The sequence below is a fragment of the Chiloscyllium punctatum genome, chromosome 7, assembly GCF_047496795.1.
Source record: "Chiloscyllium punctatum isolate Juve2018m chromosome 7, sChiPun1.3, whole genome shotgun sequence".
NCBI classification, from domain to species: Eukaryota; Metazoa; Chordata; class Chondrichthyes; order Orectolobiformes; family Hemiscylliidae; genus Chiloscyllium; species Chiloscyllium punctatum.
The window spans coordinates 34,279,952-34,293,134 of record NC_092745.1 but is presented as its reverse complement, the minus strand read 5'-3'; the positions used below and the strand labels follow the sequence as shown (position 1 = coordinate 34,293,134).

The 13,183-nt window shown below is 45.8% G+C and overlaps 1 gene segment (V, D, J or C); it reads right to left on the bottom strand.

The window, feature by feature from the left end:
• Positions 1-2,884: 2,884 nt before the first annotated feature.
• LOC140479574 (Ig kappa chain V region Mem5-like) lies at positions 2,885-12,940 on the bottom strand. The segment is given in 5 exon segments: positions 2,885-3,746; positions 11,862-11,907; positions 12,378-12,381; positions 12,412-12,691; positions 12,878-12,940. Coding segments are annotated over 5 exon segments (708 nt in total).
• Between the last annotated feature and the right edge of the window lie 243 nt (positions 12,941-13,183).

Sequence of the window (13,183 nt, the reverse complement as noted above, 5' to 3'; positions counted from 1 at the left end):
GTTTTTCATGTCTTCCTTCAGTTTCCTGAATTCTCACTGATATTCCCATATTCGAGTGTTCTCACCTTTCGTTTCCTGTTTTCTCTCACTTATTTTATCAGTGACAATGTGTTAACAAGTGGGGACCTGTTCCATACTGAGCTGAATACATCTTTAACCATTTCCCCATCTCATTGAGAGTCTGATCTGACAATTTTGGCTGACACCAATCTCTGTTGCATTCTGTTTTCTAGGAGGTGGGTGTCACTGGCATAGATCAGTATTTGTTACCCAAGACTAATTGCCCTTGAACTGCTGGCCTTGCTGTGGCCTCTCAGAAGGCACCTAAGAGTTAACCAGGTTGCTGTGTGGCTGGAGTCACATGAAGTCCAGACTGGGTAAGGCTGAGGCTGGACAGTAATCAGGGATCATTATCGTGGTCACCATTAATTCCCAAAGAAACCTGTTGGACTATAACCAGCTGTTGTGCGATTTTTAACTTTGGCCACCTCAATGAGCTGCCATCTCAAACTGAAGTGTTTTTCTTCCGAGATTTGACAACATTAAAGCCAAATCTTTAATCCCCATCACAAAGCCCATTCTCTACCCATCACTCAGAGACAAATACCTCAGAGACACCAACAGGCAGCACAGAATAACACACTCTCACTCATTGAGATACAAAGTTAAAAATCACACAACACCTGGTTATCCAACAGGTTTAATTGGAAGCACACTAGCTTTCGGAGTGCCACTCCATCATCATGTGGTTGTGGAGGGCATTCCCTTGATGAAGGAGCGGCGCTCTGAAAGCTAGTGTGCTTCCAATTAAACCTGTTCGACTATAATCTGGTGTTGTGTGATTTTTAACTTTGTACATCCCAGTTCAACACTGGCATCTCCAAATCATTGCACTGCCTACAGTCAGTGCAGAATAACACACACACACACACACACAGACACCTACAGGCAACACTGAGTAACACACACACTCAGAGAGTCAGGCAGCATTGAGTAAGATGCTCACACTCCATGCTGCCTGTAGGTGTCTCTCTGAATAACACACCCACACTCAGAGTGACACCTACAGGTAGCATTATATAATACACCTGCGCTCAGAGGGACACACAGACTGCAGTGTCAGTGATTGGCCTAAGATCACTTCAGGTACAACAAAGCATGCAGCAAAGAGTGCAGAGTGCAATCCCAGCACCTGAGCCTGGACCACAGAGTGAAGAGGGAATGACTAAAATTGTAATTATTGAACCCTAACAGCTTTCTGTTTCTAGGTAAAAACAAGGACTGCAGATGCTGGAAACCAGAGGCTAGATCAGAGTGGTGCTGGAAAAGCACAGCAGGTCAGGCAGCATCCGAGGAGCAGGAAAATCAACGTTTCGGGCAAAAGCTCTTCATTAGGAATAGGGGCAGGGTGCCTGAAGAGTGGAGAGATAAATGAGAGAGGGCTGAGGAGAAAGTAGCGCAGAGTACAATAGGTGAATGGGGGTGGGGATGGAGGTGATAGGTCAGAGAGGAGGGTGGGGGAAAGTAGCAAAGAGTACAATAGGTGAATGTAGGTGGGGATGGAGGTGATAGGTCAAAGAGGAGGGTGGAGTGGATAGGTGGAAAGGAAGATAAGCAGGTAGGACAGGTCATGAGGATGGTGCTGAGCTGGAAGGTTGGAGCTGGGGTGAGGTGGGAGAAGGAGAAATGAGGAAGCTGGTGAAATCCACATTGATGTCCTGGGATTGAAGTGTTCTGAGGCAGAAGATGAGGCGTTCTTCCTCCAGGCATCGGGTGGTGAGGGAGCGGCGGTGAAGGAGGCCCAGGACCTCCATGTCCTCGGCAGAGTGGGAGGGGGAGTTGAAATGTTGGGCCAGAGGGCAGGGGGGTGGATTGGTGTGGGTATCCCGGAGATGTTCCCTAAAGCTCTCTGCATGGAGGCGTCCAGTCTCCCCAATGTTGAGGAGACCGCATCGGGAGCAACGGATACAAAAAATGATATTGGTGGATGTGCTGGTAAAAGATTGATGGATGTGGAAGGTTCTTTCGGGGCCTTAGATGGAGGTGAGCGAGGAGGTGCGGGCAAAGATTTTGCAATTCCTGCGGTGGCAGGGGAGGGTGCCAGGATGGGAGGGTGGGTTATTGGGGGGCGTGGACCTGACTAGGTAGTCACGGAGGGAATGATCTTTGCAGAAAGCAGGAATGGGTGGGGAGGGCAATATATCCCTGTTGGCGGGGGGGGAACATTTGGAGGTGGCTGAAATGTCTTCGGATGTTGTGGTTTATGCGAAACTTGGTAGGGTGGAAGGTGAGCACCAGGGGGGTTCTATCCTCGTTACGGTTAGAGGGGTGGGGTGTGAGGGCAGAGGGGTGGGATGTGGACGAGATGCGTTGGAGCACATTTTTGACCACGTGGGAAGGGAAATTGCGGTCTCTAAAGAAGGAGGCTATCTGTTGTGTTCTATGGTGGAACAGGTCCTCCTGGGAGCATATATGGTGGAGGCAGAGGAATTGGGAATATGGGATGGCATTTTTGCAAGAGGTAGGTTGGGAAGAGGTGGAATCTTCGGTGTTGGTGGGTTTGTAAAAAAATGTCAGCGTCAAGTCGGTCGTCATCATTAATGGAGATGGATTGATCCAGGAAGGGGAGGGAGGTGTCAGAGATGATCCATGTGGTCATTAATGGATATCTGTTTGGAATCTTGTAACTTCCAATGATTCTAGATCAAAGGGATCATTTGAAAGTGATTGATGATAGGCTGTCAGTATCCTCTGCAATGGATGTGTCATTGATTGACAGGCCAATTAGCCAATTGTGACAATGCCATGCTGAAATGCAGCCAATCAGCTGAATGGAATGGTCAATCCTCAAAGCACACAGACACAGAGACTGAGTCTTCTTCATCTTTATTCCCTTTTCCAGATTGACATTGATAGAAAACAGACTGCAATTCACAGCCCAGACAGAGGAAGCTGCACAAATTCACAGCCACATTGGAGCTTGAGGAAAACACTTGTGGGGGTTTTCTCAATAACATGAGAATCTTGTCCCTTCAAACAGTGATAAAACCTTAAATTGGAACTGGCGGCTGAGCAGGAAGGAGATCAGGTTTAATAAAGCAGAGACTTCTGAGCTTCACATTGTTTTGGTACAGCTGACAGTCTTCAGCAACTTCAAGAGATTTTAATTGGCATCACAAGTCAATTCTGTCCCCATCAAACACTCCCAGGACAGGGACAGCATGTGGTTTGACACAGCATAAAGCTGTCTCAACACTGTCCCAATGAACTGCCTTAACCCCTGAAATTCAGACGTGGCTCTGAGCAGTCCTGAGAACGAAGAGAGTTGAAATTCAGCGCTGACAATGACCTTCGTCCTGGCAGCTCAGCCCTGTTCTATTTAAAGTTGTGTCTCCTCTGTGGACTGTTTTGAACACTCTACATACATTCTGATCTCCTGATGCTCTTGCTGAGGGGAGAGGGGAGGGTCACGTGGGTGAGGGCACAGGAGAAGCGAGCGTTGGACTCCCAGTCAGACCCAGAGAGGGTCAGCAGGCTGCTGACACTGTAGGTGCTGTCCGAAGCTCGCAGGTAGTTGCTGGTCTGAACCCCGTCCGAAATGACTGCACCGTCCTTCTTCCACTGCACCTCCAGCTCATCGGGATAGAAGTGATTGGCAAGGCACACCAGGATGGCAGTGCCCTTGGTATTGACCTGCTCCGGGGAGGGAGGCAGCAGGGTCAGATTGGGCTGAGAGTTGTCACAGCCTGAAAGACAAGGGAAACAATTTTAATCCCTGCTCTTCGAAGGGATTTTAACTCTCAGAACATTCACTGGCAAAACAATCCATTTGAACATTTGTAGCCAATATCTAACAAACCCCATAAATAAACAGGCATTGTTCAAATTGCTTCTTGGGATGTGAGTGTCACTGATAGGATCAGCATTTATTGCCCATCCCTAATCACCCAGAGGGCAGTTTAGACTCAACCACATTGTTGTGGGTCTGGAGTCACATGGTAAGGATGGCAGTTTCCTTCCCTAAAGGACATCAGGGAATCAGATGGCTTTTTCCTGACAATCAACAATTGTTTCATGGTCATCATTAGACTCTTAATTGCAGATTTTTAAAACTGAATTCACATTCCACCATCTGCTGTGGCAGGATTCCAACCCTGGCCCCTAGAACATTAATCTGGATCTCTGGATGAACAGCTCAGCGATAGTGCCATTAAATCATCACCTCCTTTATCTTATTTTTAGTTGAGAGTGAAAGCAAGAAGTTTGTTTCTGAACAGGGTGATTAGAAAAATGACGACTGAAAGACTCATCCCAAAAAAGATTAGTTCCTTGAAAGTCGAGGTGCAGGTAGGTGGGGGGTGGTGAGGGGGGCGGGGGGGGGGGTGGTGGAGGGGGGGTGGGGTGACGAAGTCATTTGGCATGCTTTTCTTTATTGGGCAATGCATTGAGAATTGGAGTTGAGAGCTGTTGCACCTCTATAGGACATTAGTTTGGCCCCTTTTGGAATACTGTCTGGAATTCTGGTCTCCCTCCGGTAGGAAAAATGTTGGGAACATTAAAAAGTTCAGAAAAGATTTCCAAGGATGTTGCCAAGTTGGAGGGTTGGGGTGATCGGGAGAGGCTGAATCGGCTGAGGCTATTTTCCCTGGATCACTGGAAGCTGAGGGATGACCATCTCGAGGTTTCTAACATCATGAGGGGCATTGATCAAGTGAAACAAGAAGATATTTTGGTCAGAGTGAAGGAGCCCAGAACTAGAGGGCATAGGTGGAAAGTATCAGGAGAATGATTTAAATGGGAACTAAGGCATAACGTATTCCTGCCGAGGGTGGTACATTTTTGGAATGAGCTGCCAGAGGAAGTGGTGGAGGCTGGTATGATAACATTTAAAAGGCATTTGGATGGGTATATAAATAGGAAAGGGTTTGGAAGGATATGGGCCAAATGCTGACAAATGGGACTAGATTAATTTAGATTATCTGTTCGGCATGGATGAGTTGGACAGAAGGGTCTGTTTCTGTGCTGTACATCTCTCTGACTCCATGACTCTATGTCTCTGTGGCTGGCGTGGATGAGTCAGATCGAAGAGTCTGTTTCTGTGCTGTACATCTCCATGTGTTTCAATCAAGCCCTCAGCAGCTCAGGCTCTCCCGAAACATTTACATTTTGTTTGGAAACCAGTTAATTTTGCAATTTCAGGAATGGGGCAGCCAATTTCTACACAGCAAGATCCCACTGGAAGCAATGAGATCAAAAAGCATTCTTCATGATTTTGGTTCAAGAATAAATATTGTCCTGAACTCAACCCAAAGAGAAAGTAATTTGGTTCAGATGGATGGAAAATGAGAAGATGGAAGGTCAAGGAGAAGAAAGGATTACTGGTTAGTGATGGGATTGATTGTGACCTGAAAATAAACGGAAAGGACCGAATTTTCAAATGTCAAAGGAACCATAAAAGTGCAGGGAAAATCAATAATAGATCAAACTTAAAGACTTTGTGTGTAAATGCACAAAACATTCCGAGTAAGGTAGGAAAATGATGTCACAAATCAAGGCAAATTTTGTTTCCAAGGAATTTAAACTAGTTGAAGTGGAGGAGGGCTCAGGAGAGATTATTCAAGATTCTAGAAGATTTAATAGGACAGAGAGTGTGGAATGGATCAGGTGTCGAACATAAAGCACAGCAGGTAAGGGGACAATGATGGGAAGGAGGGCAATCAATGCAGGACTGAGGGTGTTGTACTTAAATGCACACAGTGTACACAATGAGCTTGTAGTGCAGATTGAAACTGGCAGGTACGATGTTGTGGGTATCACAGAGACATGGATGTAAGGGGATCCAGGTTGGGAACTAAATATCCAAGGATCCTTGTCCTATCAAAAGGACAGGCAGATGAGGAGAGGGGCAAGAGTTGCCTTGTTCATAAGAAATGACTTTAAATCAATAGCAAGAATTGATACAGTCAGAAGGTGCAGAATCTGAGTTGAGGAACTGCAAGAAATAAAGAATCTGATGCAAGTTATGTTCAGGTCTCCAAGCAGTAACCAGGGTGTGGGGAAGAAAATGAATCAGGAGACAGAAAAGGGTAAAAATATTGACTGCAGATGCTGGAAACCAGATTCTAGATTAGAGTGGCACAGCAGTTCAGGTAGCATCCGACGAGCAGTAAAATCAACGTTTCAGGCAAAAGCCCTTTATCAGGAATAAAGGCAGAAGGCCTGAAGGGTGGAGAGAAAAGTGAGAGGAGGGTGGGGGTGGGGACAAAGTAGCATAAAGTTCAATAGTTGAGTATAATAGTGGGTGGGAGGAATTAGTGCATAGGTGGAAAAGAAGATAGGCAGGTAGGATAAGTTATGGAGACAGTGCTGAGCTGGAAGTTTGGAGCTGGAGACAGAAAACCATATACAAAATGTTACGGCAGACATCAATGTATAGGTGGACCGGGTAGCGCATCTCAACAAAAGGATTTCATGGGAATGTCTACGAGATGGTTTTTGAAACAGCTTGTGGTTGATCATTTGGAACAGGCAGTTTTGGATTTAGTGATTTGTAATGAGGCCAATTTGATTAATGAGCTGAAGATGAAAGTATCCCTCTGGATAAGTGACCATAATATGATAGAAATCCCACTGTAGTTTGAGAGGGAGAAGCTGCAATCAGATGAAACAGCATTTCGATTGAGTAAAGGTAAGTACAAAGACATGAGGAAGGAGCTGACCAGAGTTGATTGGAAGGGGAGCCGAGCAGGTAAGATGGCAGGGCAGCAAACAGCAGAGTTTCTGGGTGTAATTCAGGAAGCAGAGCAGGAATTCCTCCTGAAAAAGAAGAAACAGACTAAGGGGAGGACAAGGCAACCATGGCTGATGAGAGAGGTCAAGGACAGCTTAAAAGCAAAAGGAAAAGGCATACAATGTGGTGGAAAATAGTGGGAAGCCAGAGGATTAGGAAGTCTTTAAAAACCTGCAGAGAATAACTAAGAAAAACATTCAGGGTACAGAAGGTGAAATGTGGGGGCAAGCGAACCAGTAATATAAAAGAAGATTGCAAGAGTTTCATCAGATATATAAAAATGAAGAGGGAGGCAGAAATAGACATTGGAAAAAGAATAACAGGAAATGAAGACAAAGCAGAGGAATTGAATCCATACATTACATCAGTCTGCAAAATGGAAAACACCAGCAATGTCCTAGTACTTCAAGACTGTCAGGGAACAGAGGTGAGTGTATTGGCCATCACTAAGGAGGAGGCACTGGGGAAGCTGAAAGGTCTGAATGTGGATAACTCACCCAGACTGGATGAACTACACCAGTGTGTTCTGAAGGAGATCACTGAGGAGATTATGGGGACATTGGTGATGATCTTTCAGGAATCAATGGAGTCAGAGTGTGGAGGTATTTTCTAAATAAGGAAAGCCTTTAGAGGTCTAAAGCACAAACCTCATTCAGGTTTCTCTTAAGGTTAACAGGCAGGTTCAGTTTGTGCTTGGGAAGGCAAATGAAATGTTAGCATTCATTTCAATATGGCTAGAATACAAGGGCAGAGATGTATTGCTGAGGCTATGTAAGGCTCTGGTCAGACTGAATTTGGAATATTATGAGCAGATTTGGGACCCATGTTCTAAGAAACAACGTGCTGGTATTGAAGGGGTTTACAAGAATGATCCTGGGGTTGAAAGGCTTTTCATATGAGGCGTGGTTGAGGACTCTGGGTCTGTACTTGATGGAGTTTAGAAGGATGAAGAGGGACCTTATTGAAATTTACAGAATACTGAGAGGCCTGGATAGAGTGGGTGCAGAAAAGATGTTTCCAAATACAAGAGAGACTAGGTAACTAAGGCACAGACTCAGAATGAAGGACCGACCCTTTAGAGCTGAGATGAGGAGGAATTTCTTCAGCCGAGGGTGGTGAATTTGTGGAACTCATTGTTACAGAGGGCAGTGGAGGCCAAGTCACTGAGTGTATTTAAGACAAAGATAGGTCGGTTCATGATTGTTAAGGGGATCGAATGTTCCTGTGGAGTAGGCAGGAGAATGGGGATGAGAAGCATATCTGCCAAGATCAAATGGAAGAGCAGATTCAATGGGCTGAATGGCTGATTTCTGCTCCTATTTCTTAAAGACTTCTGGAGAGTTTCCCCTAAACCCTGGAACACTGAACCCACTGGACTGTGAGCCCTGCTGCAGCTGTTTGTCATCAGAACTCTGCAAAGAGATAATCCAAGAGTAGAAAGAGTGTGCATCCATATGGGAACTTCAGAATGTTTCCCTGCTCCTAGAATACCATGAGTACAGCAGTTGATGCTCCAGGTTTCGGAGCTTAAGCAGCAGCTGGTGTCAGTGCAGAGCGTCCGTGAGGCTGAGAGCTCCGTGGAGAGCACGTTTCTAGATGTGGTTACTCTGCAGCTTCAGAGTATGCAGGGAGAGAGGGATGGGGGAGCAGCAGACAGTCCAAAAGGACTAGGCAGCTAGTACAGAAATCCCCTGAGTGCATCCCACTCTCCAACCAGGATTCAGTTCAGAATTCCGATGAGAATGATGAGAACGGGGGTCTTTAGTTTCTGAATATAGTTTGGAGTAGCAGCAGTGTAATGGGCAGAGAGGGGCCAGAGTTGCGAGAGTGTGTTCAGGTGAATTTTCAGGAAGCATCGGTGGCTCAGGGGTGGCTCTGGTGGGGCTGTACGGTGGCTCAATGGTTAGCACTGCAGCCTCACAGTACCAGGGTCCCAGGTTCGATTCTAGTCTTGGGTGAGTGGAGTTTGCACATTTTCCCAGTGTCTGCGTGGGTTTCCTCTGGGTGGTCTGGTTTCCTCCCATGGTCCAAAGATGTGCAGGTCAGGCGAATAGGCCATGCTAAATTGTCCATAGTGTTAGATGAATTACTGAGAGGGAAATGCGTCTGGGTGGGTTACTCTTCGGAGGATCGGTGTGGACTTGTTGGGCCGAAGGGCCTGTTTCCACGCTGTAGAGAATCTAATCTCATCATTGGCTGTGAAGAAGGCTGTCTAAGAATACAATGGAATCTTGATCAACTGGGCCAGTGGGCTGAGGAATGGCAGATGGAGTTTAATTCAGATAAATGTGAGTGCTGTATTTTGGTAAGACACAAGAGATGGGTGAGATCCAAACAAATATTTCAGGTCAGTACTTATTGTGGAGAATGCTGGGGAATTTACAGAAATAGTGATGACTTGAAAAGAGACCACACACAAATGAGGAGACGCAAAAGATCATAAAATACATAAAGATAGATAACCTTAGGACCTGATCATGTGTATCCCAGAAAATTGTGGGAAACTAGGGAAGAGATTGCTGGGCCCCTTGCTGCGATATGTGTATCACTGACAACAATGGGCAATTTGCTGGAGAACCAGAGAGGTTTGCTAATGTTATGCCATATTTTGAGAAAGACTGTAAGGAAAAGCCAGGGAACTATAGAACAGTGAGCCTGATGTCAGTGCTGGGGAACATATTGGAGAGGATTCTGTGGGATAGGATTTACATTCTTTGGATAATCAATGTGGTTCTATGCATAGGAATTCATGTCTGCTGAATTTGATTAAGGAGGTGACAAAGAAGATTGATGAAGGAAGAACAGTAGACATTGTCTATATGGACTTTAGTAAAGTGTTTGACAAGGTTCCACATGATAGACTGGTTAGTAAGGTTAGACCACATGGGATCCAGAGGGAGTGAGCCATTGGGGTTAAAAAAATTGAATTGAAGATAGGAGACAGAGAGTGATGTTTAAAAGGTTGCTTTTCAGACTGGAGATCTGTGAATAGCTGTGTGCCACAGCCATTGGTGCTGGGTTCACTGCTTTTGTCATTTAAAGAAATGATTTGGATATGAATATAAGAGTTTCAGTAAGTTTGTCGATGACATCAAAATTGGCGGGACAGTGGATAGTGAAGAAAATCATCTCAGGGTACAGCAGGACCTTGATCAGATGGGGCAGTGGGCAGAGGTGTAGCAAATGGAGTTCAGTTTAGGTAAATGTGAGATGTTGCATTTTGGTAAGGCAAACTCGGGCAGGACTTGTACATGTAATGGTAGGGCCCTGTGGAGTGTTGCTGAACAAAGAGACCTAGGGGTGAAGATTCAGGTGCATTATTCCTTGAAAGACAGGTTGATGAAGAAGGTGTTGAGTATACTTGCCTTTACTGGTCACTGCATTGAGTACAGGAGTTGAAACATCCTATGGAGCAGCTGTATAGGAGATTGGTGAGGCCACTTTGGCAATAATGTGAACAATTCTGATCATTCTGTGATAGGAAGGATGTTGTTAAACTTAAAAAGCTGCAGAAAAGATTTACAAGGACAATGGCCAGGATTTGGAGGGGTTGAGCTAAAGGGAAAGGCTGAAGAAACTGGGGCTATATTTCCTGCAGCAATTCAAGGCTGAGGGATGGCCTTATAGATGTGTATAAAACCATGAGGGGCATGGACAGGGTGCATATCTAAGGTCTTTTCCTTGGGAAAGGGAGTACAAAACAAGATGGCGTAGGTTTAAGGTGAGAGGCAAAAGATTCAAAAGGAACCTGAGGGGTAACTTGTCACACAGAGGGTGGAATGTAGATGGATCGAGTTGCCAGAGAAAGTGTTGGAGGCAGATACAATTACAGCATTTCAAACACATTGGGACGGGTACACAGATAGGAAGATTTTCGAGGGATGTAAACCAAATTCTGACAAATGGGATGAGGTCAGTTTAGGATATTTGGTTAGCATGGACAAGTTGAACTGAAAGATCTGTTTCCATGCTGTATGACACCATGACTATGGGAGGCTGGAAAAGCTGAGACTTTTTACTCTGATGCGTAAGAGTCTGAGGAGTGACCTTGTAGAGGTTTACAAAATCATGAGAGTCATAGAAAATGTGAATAATTCAGGAAGGAGGTGACGTTTTGTAGAAATGGCAAAAAAAATTCCCAAAGATCATTCCGGGGATGAGGAACATCAGTTATGAAGTTTGATTGGAGAATTTGGGACTGTCTTCTTTGGAGAAAGCTGAGAGGAGACTTGTTCGAGGGATTAAAACGAGGAGGGGCCTGGACAGAGTAAATAGGGAGAAAATGTTCCCAATTGAGAAAGGATTGAGACTGAGAGACCGCAGATCGAAAGTAATTGGGGAAAGTAACAAAAGTGAGATGGGGAACAACATTTTCGGCCAGTGAGTGTTTAACGTGCGGAAAGAACTGCCTGAGAGTGTGGAGGAGGCAGATTCAATTGAAACATTCTGAAGGGAATGAGACTGTTATTCGAAAAGGAACAATGTGCAGGGTGACAGGGAGAAGGCAGGAGAATGACACTCAGTCAATTGCTCATTCAGAGAGCCAGTACAGACAGAATGGACAGAATGGCCTTCTTGTGTACTGTAACAATTCTGTGAATGTGTGATTGAGCAGAGTTAAAGCTGGGGGAGGTGGGAGCTCGGTGTCTCACTGTGCTGCTGCTGCTGCTGCTGCTGCTGCTGCTGCTGCTGCTGCTGAGGTCAGTGAGATCAGAGACTGGGACAGGGAGCCAGAGCTCACATCAAACTCTGCCCGTGTCCGTCACACTGAGACTGGCAGGAGGCTACTCACTGATTTCACTCCATGCTGCAGGAATGGGACCACAGGCTGCAAATGGACAGAGCTCCTCCACACGGTGAGTAAAACTGACTGACTTATATCTTGCTGCTTAAAGGGAGCAATGGAACTAAAGAAATGCAGCTGGACACCCTTTTAGACACTGTGCTCCTCAATCAACCATTTCATTCACTGCAGCTCCCCACTAACACCTTCAACAATTCAGCAACTGTATTTTAGAAAGTGTATTCCAGTATTGAAAAGGATATTAATGGAGGATTAAGATTTACTTACTCAGTCTGAGCTTGGTTCCTTTACCGAATGTAAGCCACAGTGAGAGCTCCTAGTGGAGAGGCTGTACAAAACCCTCTGCTCTCTGCTTCCCCCCATCACTCTCAACCTCTCCCAGTCTCTCGTTCACTCTCACCCTCTTTCTGCCCCTCTCTGTCTCTCCCTCATTCATGTGCCTTTGTGTCTCTGTCTCTGTCTCTCTGGGTTGTGTGTAGCTGGGCTTGGGAGAGTTGTGAAATTCGATGTTAAATCTTGCAGCTGCACTTCACATGTGACCATGGAGTGTAAGAGGGAAACTTGAGGCCTTCAGTGAGCGGTGGACACCACAGGGACTGGAGTGTGTCGTGGACAGTGACAATCCCGGCATGGGGTAATTTGTTCAGTTTCATTTATATCTAACTGTCGGATATGTCAGTTCAGGAGGTGGTACTGTGTGTGTCCAGTATTATACATTTTATATTATTCTGGGATGTATCAGTGCAGGAGTTGGTGCTGTGTGTATTGAGCTTTTTTTTTTACGGATCTGTATCACTGTGAAGGCCAGCTGTTGTACTGCTGACAGTAATAGTCAGCGACATCCTCATTCTGAACGTTGCTGATTGTCAGGGTGAAACTGGTCCCTGATCCACTGCCGGTGAATCGATTGGAGACTCCTGCGTATCGAGTTGTTGTAGCATAGATCAGGAGAGAGGGTTTCTGACCTTCTCGCTGCTGGTACCAAGCAAGGTAGCTGCTAATGCTTTGACTGGCCGTACAGGTGATGGTTGCAGTCTGGCCCAGTCCAACTGACAGCACCGGGGGAGACTGGCTCATGATGATGTCCCCACTGATACCTGAGGGGTCAGAGAGAAACACAGTGAAGTCAGAACTGTCACAGAAAGAGCCTGTCAAATGAGAGATTGTCGGAGACACTGAGCATTCCTCTGGTTTCAGCATTTTCCCTTCAATCACAAGTCAATGGAATTGGAGTGAAATGGAGAGCAGCGAAAGATTCAAGGTGGAAGGAGAGAGATTTGTACCTGCGACACAGAATACCAGGGGCCAGATCAGCTGGATGTGTGAAATCATGGTGTGTGCTCCTGTCCCTGTGCCTGGTTCCTGATAAACTCTCCCTTCACTAGGCTCTGCTTTATAAAGCTGCAGCCTGTGAGAGTCTGACTGGGTGTTCCTCAGTATGTAAATGGCATCAGGCAGAGAGAGCCACATCAATCAGTCCCTCGCACTTCCTTTTCTCTCTCTCTCTCCGTCTCAGAGTCATTGATGTGAACGGCAATGAATGAGGCTATTTGGCCCATTGTATCTGTGCTGTTAAACAAAGATCTGAT